This window comes from Metarhizium brunneum, chromosome 2 (assembly GCF_013426205.1).
Source record: "Metarhizium brunneum chromosome 2, complete sequence".
NCBI classification, from domain to species: Eukaryota; Fungi; Ascomycota; class Sordariomycetes; order Hypocreales; family Clavicipitaceae; genus Metarhizium; species Metarhizium brunneum.
Genome location: NC_089423.1, coordinates 1,098,075 through 1,112,941, shown reverse-complemented (window position 1 = coordinate 1,112,941; position 14,867 = coordinate 1,098,075). Strand labels below are relative to the sequence as shown.

The 14,867-nt window shown below is 54.1% G+C and overlaps 4 protein-coding genes across 4 annotated transcripts; 2 read left to right on the top strand and 2 right to left on the bottom strand.

The window, feature by feature from the left end:
• Positions 1 to 1,539: 1,539 nt before the first annotated feature.
• BVMO (Baeyer-Villiger monooxygenase) lies at positions 1,540 to 3,527 on the top strand (the record flags this gene model as incomplete). The annotated part of the gene is made up of 5 exons (XM_066130121.1): positions 1,540 to 1,675; positions 1,744 to 2,117; positions 2,206 to 2,928; positions 2,982 to 2,997; positions 3,055 to 3,527. 5 exons carry the CDS (start codon positions 1,540 to 1,542, stop codon positions 3,525 to 3,527), a joined length of 1,722 nt encoding a protein of 573 aa, XP_065986258.1.
• A 368-nt stretch (positions 3,528 to 3,895) lies between these two features.
• EGCSE (Endoglycoceramidase) lies at positions 3,896 to 5,481 on the bottom strand (the record flags this gene model as incomplete). The annotated part of the gene is made up of 2 exons (XM_014687762.1): positions 3,896 to 4,924; positions 5,014 to 5,481. 2 exons carry the CDS (start codon positions 5,479 to 5,481, stop codon positions 3,896 to 3,898), a joined length of 1,497 nt encoding a protein of 498 aa, XP_014543248.1.
• A 2,873-nt stretch (positions 5,482 to 8,354) lies between these two features.
• Positions 8,355 to 10,055, bottom strand: G6M90_00g033180 (uncharacterized protein; the record flags this gene model as incomplete). Its single annotated transcript, XM_014687761.1, has 3 exons — positions 8,355 to 8,848; positions 8,923 to 9,673; positions 9,732 to 10,055. The coding sequence occupies 3 exons, from the start codon at positions 10,053 to 10,055 to the stop codon at positions 8,355 to 8,357; spliced, it is 1,569 nt and encodes a 522-aa protein (XP_014543247.1).
• Positions 10,056 to 13,967: 3,912 nt separating this feature from the next.
• Positions 13,968 to 14,801, top strand: ARC18 (Actin-related protein 2/3 complex subunit 3; the record flags this gene model as incomplete). Its single annotated transcript, XM_014687760.1, has 3 exons — positions 13,968 to 13,973; positions 14,115 to 14,510; positions 14,625 to 14,801. The coding sequence occupies 3 exons, from the start codon at positions 13,968 to 13,970 to the stop codon at positions 14,799 to 14,801; spliced, it is 579 nt and encodes a 192-aa protein (XP_014543246.1).
• Positions 14,802 to 14,867: the final 66 nt, after the last annotated feature.

Sequence of the window (14,867 nt, the reverse complement as noted above, 5' to 3'; positions counted from 1 at the left end):
TCTCGTTGCGCGAGCATTGTGCGAGGTCACGTGATTCTAGGCAGCCACGTAGGCAGGGAGGGTCACAGGGCAGGAAAATGCAAAAGCGGGTCAGAGAGGCACAAAGACAAGCCACACACACCAAAGCAACGCAGCGAATCAATCATGAACATTGTGTCTGGAGTTCAATGTTCAGAGCTAGCTCCTTACAGCAGTTGACACCACATAGCCTGAACGACAATTGCGTATGTATTTATGAAACCGGCCTGTTCCAGTTGTCGCCGAGGTCCGTGAATTCCCCGAAGCCACACTCTGTCATCGTGCATTGTGCTCTCAATGTTTTCAATCCTTTGACTGAAAATACTGGAACAGTCTTGGTGCCGACCGTCGCCTAGCATTACCGGTGGCACGCTCGTTTCTACAAAGATGAGCGAATATACGGAGTAACCACGATTGCCTTGTCGGGACTCCATCTGCCATCGTCTGGGCTCTACATTTTTTTCCCTGTCTGTGGCAAGAGGCTTCTGTCCTTCGCTCATCATCCAGCCTGCGAAGATAATGGAACGTTCATTGACCACCATCTCTTGTCCAGAAAGCCCATTCGTTCCCATTTCCCCATCGGACGGGTCTCAATCCCTGCTCCAGAAGGGCTACTCCAGGTCGAAATGCATTAGCGAAGAGTATACGCAAACCCGTAGAAATCTTTCCCTCTCGAACGGTAGCTTCCAAGCGTCAATCACTTGACGCTTCGACTTCGACTCGGGGCCAAAATTTCAACCTGCTCACTATTGCCAGGTATTCAGGGTTGAGCATGCTGCTGTGCCGTTGCATACATGTAATCCCTGCGAGTGGCGTGCTGCAGCATTGAACTCATGCGTGAACAATCTATCTTGGCCCCAATCCGACCACTAGGAGAGTGCCTCTGTGATGCATAGAGAGAGATAACGACCTGCACGACTGGATGTTCCTCCACTTGTGGTACATGTAGTGCAGCTGGCAGATGTCACGACAGCCTCCGACAATGTTGGCCCCGTATTCAACGTATGGGACTACCAATAATCTCCTGCAGGCGTCAAAATGCAGAAGACCCTACATGTAAACTCGGGGAAGTTCTGGAGCCTCTTCCGGACAGCCATGCTTGCACGTGCAGGTGAGCATACTATTTCCAGTCTTTGCGTGCACGGCATTCCTGTATGTACTCCGTACTGGCGCCAGTTTCATGTGAATATCATTTATGACTTGTTCGCTGATGTACGAATTCGGCCAGAGACACATATAGTGTAACCAAATTATGCGGAACCCCCTCCTTTGCCCGCGAATAATATACTCATTAGTCGCTCGATACACACCGGTCTTCCAAATAGCGTTCAGGGATGGGAGAGGAGACGGAAATTCGGTTGCCCAGGGACGGCGGCATGGAGGTCAACCTGCCGGGAGCGCGGGATTATAAAACCTGACCGACCACCCATCAGAGATGCCATGGAGAAATGAATCATACAAAACGGTTCAAAAGAACACAGCTACCCGCTCAATCCTATTTCTTACCTCGAAGTGTCCACAATGGGGGAGTCAAGTCCTACACGTCCCAAAAAGTTCAATACTGAGCTGACGGATTACTCTCTGCCTCGCCACCAGCAAGATGGTCCGTATGCTGACAATCTGGATCTCGACGTAATAGTTATTGGTGCCGGTTTTGGTAGGTCTCTTCAATCCCTCTCTCCGAGAGGTCGGGTGCTCTCACGCTCTCACGCTCACGAACTGTAGCTGGCATCTTTATGCTCAAGACTCTTCGGGATCGCGGATTCAAGTCTGTCATTTTTGAGGCGGGGAGCGACCTTGGAGGAACGTGGAGATGGAATTCGTATCCCGGAGCAGGCGTAGATTCCGAGGTCCCAGAGTATGAATTTTCTTGGCCCGAGGTCTGGAAAACGTGGAATTGGTCGTCCAACTACCCCGACTACCGGGATCTGCGGGCGTATTTCGATCACGTCGACAAAACTATCGGCGTGAAGAAGGACTGTTCGTTCAACACGGTGGTTGTTGGCGCCAGTTTCGACACGGCAGCCGGAAAGTGGAGTGTTCGTACAGAAGATGGGCGAACCGCAAAGGCCAAGTTTTTGGTTTTGGGCACTGGATTCGTAAGTACAAGTTGATTTCGATTCGTCTCGCTTCTTTCTGCGCCAGTTTCCAGAGCACCATATTGATTCACGGAAACTGCTACACCAGGCTGCGAGGCGTTATATTCCCGACTGGCCGGGCATGGACAAGTTCAAGGGCGTCATACACCACACCTCCTTCTGGCCCGAGGAAGACGTAGACGTGAAGAACGAGCGATGTGCCGTCATTGGCACCGGCGCCTCTGGCGTTCAAGTTGTTCAGGCGTGGGGGCCGGTCGCCGGCGAGGTCAAGGTCTTCCAGCGCACCCCGAACCTGGCGCTGCCCATGCGCCGCAGGAAAATGACACCCGAGGAGCAAGAGCGAAAGCGAGCATTGTACCCCGAGCTCTTCACTCTCCGGGAGACCAGCTTCTCCGGCTTCTACTTCGATTGGTACGAGAAGAATACATTCGATGACACTCCCGAGGGTCGCGAGGCAGTGTATGAAAAGGCATGGCGAGACGGGGGGTTCAAATTTTGGCTTGGCATCTACAAGGACAACTTGTTTGACGGCGAGGCCAATAAAGAATCGTACAGGTTTTGGGCAAAAAAGGTCCGGGCTCGCATTGACGACGCGCGCAAGAGGGACCTGCTCGCGCCAGAGACGATGCCCCATTACTTTGGCATCAAGCGTCCTTGCCTTGAAAATGACTACTACGAGCAGTTCAACCGGCCTAGCGTCGATGTCGTTGACATTAGCAACAACGGCATCAAGGAATTCACCGAGACCGGCATCACCCTCGACGATGGCACGCACCACGAGTTTGATGTGATTGCCGTTGCCACAGGATTTGTAAGTATCTGCTGATACATACTAGAGGCGTCTCTTGCTGACTACGGCAATAGGATATTGTATCCGGAGGTGGGCTAATTATTTCCCAACACGGTGACATAAACGGTTACTAACAGTTTTGCCCAGCAATGACGCAACTTGGCCTGCAGAGCATCAATGGCACCAATCTACAGCAGGAATGGGCCTCCGGGATAAGCACGTACCTGGGCATCAGCGTCAGCGGCTACCCCAACATGTTCCACCTCTACGGGCCTCACGGGCCGACTCTTCTCAGCAACGGCCCGACGACGGTCGAGGTCCAGGGCCGCTGGATCGCCGACATGCTCGACAAGATACAGCGACAGGACATCAAGTACGTGAACCCGAAGCGCGAAGCGGCCCGGGAATGGACAAGGCACGTCGTGGAGCTGAATGACAAGACGCTGATTCCGACGACCAAATCGACCTACATGGGAGGCAACGTCCCTGGCAAGGTGTACGAGCCCATGTGCTACGCCGCCGGGGTCGCGAGCTACAGGGCCGAAATCAGGGCTGCGCTGGATTCTATGCAGGGCTTTGAGGTTGTGAGCAATAGGATTGCGGTGAATCCCAGACTGTAGGCGCGGCTATGGGCGGGTGACTGGTATGGCATGATTCTGCGTGGGCGGAGTTTGGTGGTCGAGTGAGCTAAAGAAGTCCGGAGCCGTATACGAATTAGATGGCCAGCGATATAGTACAGGTAGGTTCTTTTCTCGTCATTTTCATGAGGGATAGGCTCGTGGCACAACTGGCAACAGTCTATTGTGCTCGACCATCAGATGCAGGTATATAAGAAGCCACAGGGCATGATTGGCCAACCTTGGATAGGACCATCCGTTCACACGATTACATGGTATTGGGGTCAGTCCCATAGCCCCGTCACACAGCAAATAGGGGCCACGCTTCTTGTATTAGCTGTATTCTTCTATCGATAAAATATACACGGGCTCTATGTACGGGTGATTGTGACAGACACGTCAGTGGCATTCTTGACGCCCGGGGACGTGAACAGGGCCAGGGTGCGCTCGTCAGGCTTGTGCTGCAGCAAGCTGCCCTCGGGAGAGATCCGGACGCTATATCCGCCGGGGAAAGTGGCCGGGGGCAGGATGACCTCGGTGGGCGCGTCGATGGCCGGGTCAGCCGTGAAGCGCAGCGTAAAGGTGGCAGACTTCTCGTCGAAGCCGAAGCTCCGGGGCACGCCGGCGACAGCAGCGGGATACGCGCGGGCATAGTGCCCAGCCAGCTCGGGGTAGGGCCGGCCCGAGGTGCCGTTGTACAGGTTCTCGTAGGCCCAGCCGATCCACGAGACCATGGCGGCGTCGGTGGCCTCCATGGCGTCGGCCAGGTCGCGCATCTGCTGGTCGTCGCCCATCCAAAAGGTCAGCTCGGTCAGGACGCTGGCGGTGCGGAGGCGCTCGCTGTCCCTGCGGCGGTTGGCGAGGGTGTCGGCGATGGACCCCAGCTGCGGCGGCTTGTAGTAGTGGTAGGAGTGGACGGAGCGGGCGCCGTCGCCGAGCGGCACGTTGTTGAAGCCCGAGAGGATGTCGAGCGTGGCGCCCTCGAACCAGATCAGGGTGTCGTTGTCGACGGCGCGGATCTGCGTGGCGGCGCGGTTCCAGAGCGCCTCGAGGGCCTTGTGGTCGGCGACGCCCGGCACCAGCAGCGACGGGTCGGCCCAGCTGTCGCCCACCCACGGCTCGTTGAGCAGGTTGTAGCCGACGACGTTGGCCGTGGCCGCGTAGCCCGCCGCCAGCTTGCGCCAGTAGGCGGCGAAGGCGTCGCCCAGCCCGTCAAAGTTGTTGTACAGCCGGCCAAAGGCGTTGCTGACGGCCACCGACGTGTAGCTCAGCGCCCAGTCGACGCTGCCGCAGAGCGAGGCCGGCGACGGGAAGCCGGCCGTGTCGACGGAAAAGGGCGACAGCTTGAGCGGGAAGGGATACCTCTCCCAGGCGGGCACCCAGTCCTTTTTGACAAACCACTGCCGCGCGCCGTTAGTCGTGAGCCACGATGGATGCATCAAGGGTTAGGGTCAGGGTCAGGGTCAGGGTCAGGGTTGGGGTCACGTACGTCGGGCACGCCGTGGCCACACAGCTGCCGCGCCAGCACGTCCTGGTGCACGTCGACCAGCACGTAGATGCCGTGGGCCTCGGCCAGGCTGGTCTGGGCCCTCATGATATCGAGAAAGGTCTCGTTGTACTCGCCTCGCACGGGCTCGGCGCCGGCCCAGCTGTGACCCAGGCGCACGACGTTGAGGCCCAGGTCGCGCATGTTGCGCACGTCGCGCTCGCCAAAGGACGACACGCCGGGCACCCACTCGGCCGGGCGGTGCCACGGCGGCTCCTTCATGACGACGTTGGTCCCGTGGAAGAAGCGCGCGCGGCCGAACTCGTCGACAATCTGGTGCGTGTCCTGGTTCACCCGCTGCACGCGCGCCATGCCGGGGTGCGCCGCGTACCAGCCCGCGCCGTCCTGCGCCAGCCCACCTCCCAGCAGCGACAGGGCCACGACGCCAGCATACACCTGGTGCGTGTACATGGTGGGCAGTTATAGTCCTGGGTGCAAGAACAGACGAATTGGCCACCTGTGCAGGCAAGTGGCCGGCTGCACGCGGCACGTTATGTAGCGCGGGCGGGAATATAAAAGCCCAGCGCTCGCTCCTTCCGCATTGACATTCGAAGCCGACAAAGCGGGGGAAACACCTTGGACCTGCTCTTTTCGGCGCCATGACCTGAACTATCACCCGAACTAGCTGGTCGATGCCGTCGACTGCAAAACCCCCGAGGGTCAACGTCAATGTGAGGAGTTGGGACTGAGGACCGGCCCGCGGTGGCTGTGGCGGAGCCCATGCTCGACTTTGCCCGTGAAGCCACTCGCGTACACGTGCCGTGCCGAGTCATCCATTGGTCATGGACGCCGTGGGCATGACATCAGCCAATCTCGCCCTCTAAGCGAGGTGCCATCGACTCATCTGAATGAGCCGTCGGCCGTGTGTGGCTGCGCCTCGTCAACTCGCTCCGAGGGGGTCCACGGAAGCCTCAGATGATGGTCGTGCTGGGGGACACAGAGACACACCGTTGACACTTGTATGGATATCGGGCGTATTCGGCCAAGTGCCGCTTTGCGGGATTCGTTTCCCGATAGCCGTGTGACAAGCATGCTCTGTACTCCGTAGTTGGTTCCGCCGTGGCTGTACCCGCATCATCTCGCTTACCGGTGAGCATGGAGTCGGCGACTCACTTCGACTACGTACCTGCTAGTTCTTGGGTCTGGAGTAGGCACGTTGTTTCGGCTCCGAGACTCTGCCTGGTCATGCTGTCTTCCGTAGCTATCGCATTGTAGAAGTTGCCGATGGATTTGACGACAAGTTTCTGATGACTGAAATCCACTGATACCCGTCACTAGAGCCTGTCAGGGGGGCTGGAAAGGACCTGACTGTTTATAATAGGTGATTGAATGGCCTTAATTAAAGACCTTGCATGTGTAGTAATTGAAAGAGGTTGAAAATGCAGTGTACACCGGGCTTATAACTGTCACGATGTAGTACTAGCAGCCACGGATAAAATTGAACGTGACCCGATCCTTGGATTGTGGTCATCTAACTAGGTGTGTTAGGGCTTTTTTGCAGATATACAAACCGAGGTCTGAATTAATTAATAAGTGATTTATCTGTGTTGAAAATGAGTGGTTGAATGCCTTTGTGAGGCTTTTCCGCGATGCCGATGAATAGCAGGCTTTTTCTGTTGTCAAAAAGACACCCTCCCTTCCAAGGGGCAGCAGCAATGCTATCACCAATACCCAGTATCTATATCTGTTACACGGAAAAGGCCCAACAGATCGTGACGCCCAACAAAGGGGCTTCACCGATGAGGGACCTTTGGTTACACAGCTTGAACACGTGCCCCTAAGCCTTCTATGTTGAACCCTTGTCACAATATCTTACTATTACCTAGAGAGATGCAAGATATAGCCCAGGTGTCTTCCTTGAAAGTGAATGAATATACAATCTGGGTACCTTTCTCAACTAGGGGACCCCTAAAACCCCGGACAGCTCAAAGGTTAAGACGCCATCGACCTTTATCCATTGGCACCCAGCTTTCCCCAGGCAACAGGGCTCTCCTCGGCGAGACAAAACAGGCATTGGAAACCGGTCCAACACGTCGCAGCTGATTTCCTCGGAGATTTTGACACCGACCATGCTGCTAATGAAATAGTTCCAACGATGGTACAACTCGGCCAGAAAGGTGCTGTGACAAGGGTTCAATATGAAGGCTTGGAGCAAAAAGGGCTCAATTCAACAATAATCTGGAAGGGTCTCTAAGGTCTTGAGTTACTACAAGAAAGGAAGAGAAGGGTAACCGCCTTATATACATAAAAGGAACGCCTAAGCCTAAGCTTCTTACCCGGGCACGTGTTCTAGCTATGTAACTAATAAGTCCTGTATCGGTGAAGCCCCTTTGTTGGGCTTCACGATCTGTTGGGCCTTTTCCGTGTAACAGGTGCAGAGCGAAGATGGCTAGCAGAAGCTCTCCTTTTATACGTGGCCGAAGCGGATGAAGTGAGGGCAAAACTAGTAGCAGTAACTCTTCTGACCTTTCTGTTTAATAGCAAGTTAGGTCAAGCACATTTATGCATTTCCTTACTAATACGCACATTAATAGCACCATATGGGAGGCGCAATCTGCCAGTTGCATGTGATGTGTGACGGGACTTCAAATGCTTCATGAATACGGTTGACGTCGTGAAGCAGCACTTATCGCTCCCAAATGACGATGCTGCAAAGACCATGTCTTGTACTTTTCTGTTTCAACAAGAGTACGATATGGATGCAGAAATACATCAGTTTCTATTAGCGAATGAGTTAGCTGAGGAGGAATGGCGCTCCGTCGATGCTCTCGCATGCATGACAAGCAATCATTCTAGCTTCAAGAACTGTGGTCGGGTATGGAGCGCAAAAGTCCAGGATTTCCAAGGATTGACATGATTTGTATTAGACGAGAGATAGAATTTATCCCTGTTGACGGAAATATTCATCCATCCGCCAGCTCAACGACATGGTCAATGTATTCGTGCCGCTTGCACCTTACTCATCTTGCAGCCGTGACGGTCAGTCTACAATAGCTCCTGGATGTGAGGTGCATAAGATGAGAAATGCCCATTTCCAAAACATGTTGGTTTCAAGACGCCCTGGTCTAAGAATACACCTCAGCACTCGATACACTTCATACTCTGGAACGTGTTTAATGCCAGACACTTATGGCAATCTAGCTCGCACGACGGCGAGCTGTTCCATACCAGCGTATTGATACTGCTATTCATATCTTCGTATTCGCTACTCTAGTCTCTCTACTTCTCCTTCCATCTACACCCCACGACGAGACGTGTCTGCACAAGTCAACTTCAGCGTCCGCTCAGTGGGTAGACCTGCTCGATACAGACCCCTTCTCAACCTGGTCCATCTCGCTCCTCTTGGCATTCTTGTCTCCGGCACGAGCCCGGCGACACTTGTAGATGCCGAAGCCCGCCGCGGCCGCAAGCAGGAGGAACCCAACCACGGAGCCGACGGCAATGCCAGCCTTCTGCCCGCCGCTGAGCCCGCTGCCGCTCGCGCGGAGAGCAAGAGACTCAGCCTGGTCAGCGGAGCGGTACGCGTTCGGCTTCAACCCAGAGTCGTGGTACCCGGCCACCCACGCCGGCGCATCGCACTTGGTCAAGCTCAGCGTCTCCAGCTCCTTGCCCTTTTCGGCGCACGTGTTGGTGAATCGCCTGAGGGCAATCTCGTCGTCTGGCTTGGAGACGCTGCGGATAAACATGTTTGAGTAGTCGGGCAGGAACGAAGGCGATACAACGGAGATGATGTCACGGATGACCTGATCCGGGCGCGCGCTGCCGCGGTCAAAAAAGTCTGCGGAAAGGGGGAGAGGGACACGGTCAGCAATGACAAGGGCGGATATCCAAAGCAGTTGGCATGGAACTCACTGTGACGGCGGTTGCGGTTGGCCGCCTTGTCCGTAAGCCAGACGTTGTTGTTCTTGACGGCGTACGAGGCGCTCGAGGCGCCCGATCTCGACGTGTACGTGTCCGCCGTGATGCGGGTAGACTCGGGCAGGGTCTTGGGGGCCTGCTTGCCGGGCAGTTGGTCGTACTGGGTGGTGTCGATGATGGCCCAGCTGTTCCTGGCAAAGTTGTTCCCGGCGCTGTTGGCGTCGATGGTGACGAGGGCCGGCTTGGTCGGGTTTCCCGTCTCGGCGGCCTGGCCGTCGGCCGAGACGTTGACGAGCGCCGAGCCGGCGTCCGAGAGGATCGAGTTCCACCAGGCGCTCTGGAACACGGTGAACTTGTCGCCGTCCTTGCGGATGGGCGAGATGAGCGCGCCGGTAGGGTACGTGCCGGCCATGACGGCCTGCTGGACCTGGGCGGCCGCGCAGCGGTAGTTGGCGGAGATTTCGTCGTAGAGCTTCTCGCCGAGCTCCTCGAGGCCGAAGAACATGGAGACGAACTTGATGTAGCCGAGCTGAGCGAGCGGCGCGTAGTTGCCAACGTTGTAGATGAGGACCTTTTTGTTGTCCGACGTGGCCGTGTCGCCGTAGAAGGTCACGTCGACTTTCGGGGCCTTGTCCCACTCGTCGTCGTCAAATGTAATGTTGTCCTTCATGTTGCCGCGAATACATGAGCTCGTCACGTCGGAATACACGCCGGTGCGCTTAATGCTTGTCGACATGCCGAGCATCTAGATTTGGTGGTCAGCGTCTCGTCCCAGGGTGCAGATGGACCAATGGTTTGCCAACCTCGATGAGATTCTGGGAAAATCCATCCAGCGCAGCTACATTCTTGACGGGAGCCTTGACGAACAAGGACGACTCGCCGACGATGGAGGTGGGAGGCGGCTCCTTGCTGCAGTACAGAACGACATATCGGCTCTGACGGTTCTTAATGGTCACGTACGTCTTGTTGTACTCGGCCAGGAATGGATTGGTAGGACTCTTCTCAAACTTGGTCAAGAAGAAATCGGTATCCGAGTCCCAGGGCGCGTCGGCACATCCCTCTCGGAAAGCAGCCTGGCCCAGCGTGGCCGATGCCGCGAGCAGCGCAAGTTGTGTGAAGCCCTTCATGATGGGGATTTGGCGGCAGCAAGTCCGGCAAGCGCGTTCAAATCCACTTGGCCAGATGTTTTACTGAACACGGAACCAGGCGTACGGCGATGGCTGGATTCCATTTCCCCTTTTATAGACAAAACAAAGAAGCCGGCTGGAGCCACGAGCTGGCCGTGTCTTCTGCTCCCGCCACGCTTGAGGTCGATACTTTCTCCGAGGCACACCTCCAGCCCTGGGCAGTGTGGATCGAAGAAAACCATTTGTCACAAGACGCTCGTACCCTGGCCCCGAGCTCATTGGGCCAAGATGATCTGATAAGATCACGCTGGGTGTTGCCAAGGCAGTCAATTGAGTGGTGGAGAAACGCCAAGTCGGGCGTACCAGGCATGGAGCACAACTTTTTACACGATGGTCTTGAGACACAAAGACCTTTTTTTGCCATCGGTAACCGAGTTTTCTCCATGCCAAGTGTGAGGGGAGCCCAGCAATTCGCAGTTGGCTGCACTATCACATGTCTCTGCAGAACCAGGTTGGGGCTATGTGGCCAGACTTTTGTCTGGGCAACCGAAAAGTAGTCAAGGAAAAAACACATTTCTCCCGAATTTCGGTAAATAGTAAGCGAGTGCACAAGAAGCATGACCGTTGCCTCCAACTAGAATAAACCCACTTTATTCGGGAGACAGTTTGTTGACAGCTATGCCAACGTCGTACGGCGTAGACCAAAGCTGATCACTGCCAGCAAGTCTTGACAAACTTTTAAAGTTTAGACAACTCACAGCTCTATCAAGCTTGCTTCCATGCTTAACTAGGACAATGGGATGATTATCCTGGGCCAGTGGAGCACAAGCAAACAATAGTTCACAAGTTACGTAAAGAATTCGCTCGGCGCCGGTTGCGGGATCGACACTCGCCACCACGGCTGCCCTATGAGGCAATTTGGGGCCGATGTTGCGTCTCAGAAGCATCCAAGGTGGGATTCGGATAGTCCTTGCCATCGGTATTGTATCTGTCCATCGCGGTATATCATCACAGCTGTCAAGCAGGACATTTGTTCAGCTACACGCAACTGCGCCCAGCTCCCTACTCCCTGGTCATCGACATGTCTCCTGTCGGCTTCTCAACCTACGTCTTGGCTTAAGAAGGCCAAGTCCGGCCTTGGTCGACTTGCAATAACTCTTGGCAGCAATACTCGGATATTCTCATCGGGTACTCGGCCCCTGCTAGCATAATATAGCCCTCTGTTATATAGACCGCCGAGACGGACTAACCGGCCCAAGAGGACAACTCACTCCACCCGCTTCATGCGAACCGAAGCTTGGCCAGCCAGTCGTTGGTGCCCGGCGCTCGAGAACATCTACTCGCCCGCGGCGTACATTGGCCAGCTACGTCTCCAGCAAGGTCGTTGGCGATTCCCAACGGCAACACTTGACCGTATTATATCCAGATCGGGTTAGTGGGCTGCAGCATTACCAACCACGTTGCTTACCCCGGCCCGAGCATCACTCGACCCGGAAAGCGGCTTCCCGTTTTGTGGGTGATTCCGAGTACTATACGACTCGGCCATGCTTGCACAAGTAGGCAAGGTTGTCAGACGAATACCAGCTCAGTGTGCTATCCGAATCCCGGCATGGAGAATTTTCTTTCCTCGTGCGTGAGTCAATGTCGCCAACACGAGCAGCTTACAAGAGGAGCAGGCACTTGTTGGCGGTGTTTGTGTCCGCGTTGGTCGAAACTGAGAATATCAACACAGCCTGGTCGAAGAGCTTATGCCTAAAACTCTGACATGATGTTTAATTACTGCAGTGTACGGACTTCTCTGTCCTTGAAGATGATTACGTTTCAAGAGCACCATTTTTCAAGTAGATTGGCGTTGTGTCTGTGGCCACCGCAATGGGCAATCTAGTTTTGGAGGCCTGTGCAAGAAAAACTTGAATTAGAAAAACGCCAATATTCCCTCTGTTTTTGAATAATCATGGAAGTGGGGACGATACGCAATTGATCAACCTGCCACACATTAGTCTAAGATTTCATGGACTGTATCGACGTGCTGGCTAGTGGCTACTATAAATTCTCTCCGGCTCTTTTCTCCATCCAGGCCGACAATTGTGTTCCAGTCCCTTCAGATATTGCGGTGGTCATCGCAATCACGCAGGAAATTGGACATGTCAACACCTACCTGACTCTTGAGCGTCAGTGACGAGCCGGTGTGGACGGGTCGGCATAGAGCAGTCGTGGGAGAAGTCCGAAACTTGATTAAGAGAACAAACAAACAAAAGTGGAGAGGAGAACAGAAACATGTCGTGTCAAGAAGCATGTGCTCGCGTACTGATTCCAACACGAAAAGTACAAAAAGCCTCGCTTGATCCCGGAGCGACCATGTCATGGGATAATCAGCACACACCAGGGTTCCTGCGTCTTATCGGCCCATGAGTCGTCGGCCATCATCGAGAATATGTGTGCCGATCGTGAGTAGCCAAGAACCGCCTGGCAGAGCGGTTCGGGGTTTTAGACAATTTCAGAACGGAATGCGAGCAAACTCCCTCATTCTGGTCCCAAGTCTTGTCCCGTGAATATATTGACTGAAGGTCATATCAATGTCTGGGTGCTTGGCGGCCGTTAGGACACTTGGTAGTACGTATCGTCAGGCCGGACACGACAAGATAAATTGTTGCAAAGTTTCCTTCCTGGACTGCTGGGGAGATAATAAGTGGCCGAACAGTCGGAGAGAAACGGCAAAGGTTGTTCAGCGGCAATGTGTTCGCGCTGCCATACATCAATACACTGGATTTTTTATCCGGCGGGAATCTTAACGAGCTCCAAGCAAATCTGTTTCGCAGCTCGCCCGCTCGCGGGCAATTTACATCCGCCATGGACCTTTGGAGGAAGCGGTTTGACCTTGTAACCATGGTCAAGGGCGCTCTGCTAATCTACCCAGCCTCTTGCCAACTCCTTCAGTTGCAACTTGACACCATTACGTGCTACCATGAAGGACGGAGAAAATTTATCTTTATAGGAGTGAGGTTGATGTTGCTTACCGTTGCTGGCAGGTTTAAATAGAGCTAGGAAGCGGTAAACTACCACACATGACACTAAAACAAAAGCTATTTTTGGAGGTATAGCACAATGAATCGCTGTGATAATAATTATGTGCTGGAAACCATCTGCACGATACTGTATCGCCTGCACTTGACCGGGCGCCTTTCACGAGGATTCAAAACGCTGTTTCAGGCCCACATGTTGCGGTTCAACATGGAAAGAGCAGATATCCTGCCACGATACATCTCTACCGCTTCCATCCTCGTGTGAATAATCGTCGGGGCACCTGGGACAATGTCTTCTTGAGCCCCCGTCAAAGGCCATGGTTTACTTTCTTTCGACGCTACGCTCGGGGTACAATAAGGCCTCTCAACCCCGCAAAGCACTGCACTTAGCTTGATGCTAATTATACCATCTAAAAGCCCTTGTGAAGTTTATACTAGCGAGATGTGAAAAAATAATATTTTATAAAAGTTAGAGATAATCCCCAATCAGCCCAAGTATCCGCTTTCAAGAAGATCGAATAGTAGTCCCTTCCTAATTGTCATCATAGGCAATTTTCCTCACTGTACCTGTCATAACTCATGAGCCCATTTGATATCCATTTGTGTTAAAGACCAAGAATGATCAACACAGTTTACCATGCCGTAGGATACAAAGACATGGTCATTGACTCACATTGTCTGCCAGATGGGGCAAGCCACATGTTGCACCGCCACCGACCATCATCATCATCATATGTGGCTGCGCCCCACCATCGAACAGCTCCCAATCCAAAAAGCCCCGCCAACTCCCGCCAACGACAAACGCCGCGCAATTGCGAGGCATCACCGACTTCCAACGCACCATCCTAGGCATCATCGCTGAGCTGTCCTGCTCGCCATCCTGACCAAGATGCCGGTATGTACACACCTCTCCAGCTCCTCGTGCTCCCCCCCTTCCCTGCCGCCATATTTTCCCACCTCCATTCGGCCCGTATTACCAGTCACCACTTCTCCAGCAGCCTTCGCATCTTCGCCCTCAAGCTGACCACCTTACCAGGCCTACAACTCCATTTTCAACAATGACCCCAACCCTCCTCGCCTCATTGGCAACTTTCCCATCCTCCCGCTACGCACAAAGACGCGCGGACCGGCCTACACGCTTCCCATCCCGTCACCACCGCTGCCGGCCAACGAGTCCCCCGACCCGGACAGCGACAGTTACGATATCCTCGACGAGGTCATCTCGCTCTTCCGTGCCAACACATTCTTCCGCAACTTTGAGATCCAGGGTCCTGCGGATCGCTTGCTCGTGTACGGAATCTTGTTTCTGAGCGACTGTCTGCAAAAGATTAAGCCTGGCGCGACGGCGAGAGATGCGCAAAAGGATGTCATGAACTTGGCACTGGATTTGAACTTTGCTATCCCGGGAGACCCGGGCTTCCCCCTGAATCAGGTACGTTGCTGTTTTACAAGTGTTTCTACCGCCTTGGGCTACGATTTTTGTCGCAACTTGTTCCGGGGAATGGTGGCTCGAACCCTAATTGCGACTAACATTCCTTCGTGGTAGATGTACGAGCCTCCCAGGGATAGACTGGATGCCGAGCAGCTAAGGCAGTACATGTCCCAGGTACGGCAGGAGCTGGCGGCGCGATTACTTGCACGGGTGTACGCAGATGACGAAACCAAGCCTAGCAAGTGGTGGTTGAGCTTTACCAAGAGAAAGTTTATGGGCAAGGCGCTGTAAAGGATTGTTCCATAGTAGCCTTTGCGACTAGGCACAAACACAGTCCCCTGTTCTATACAAAACTTC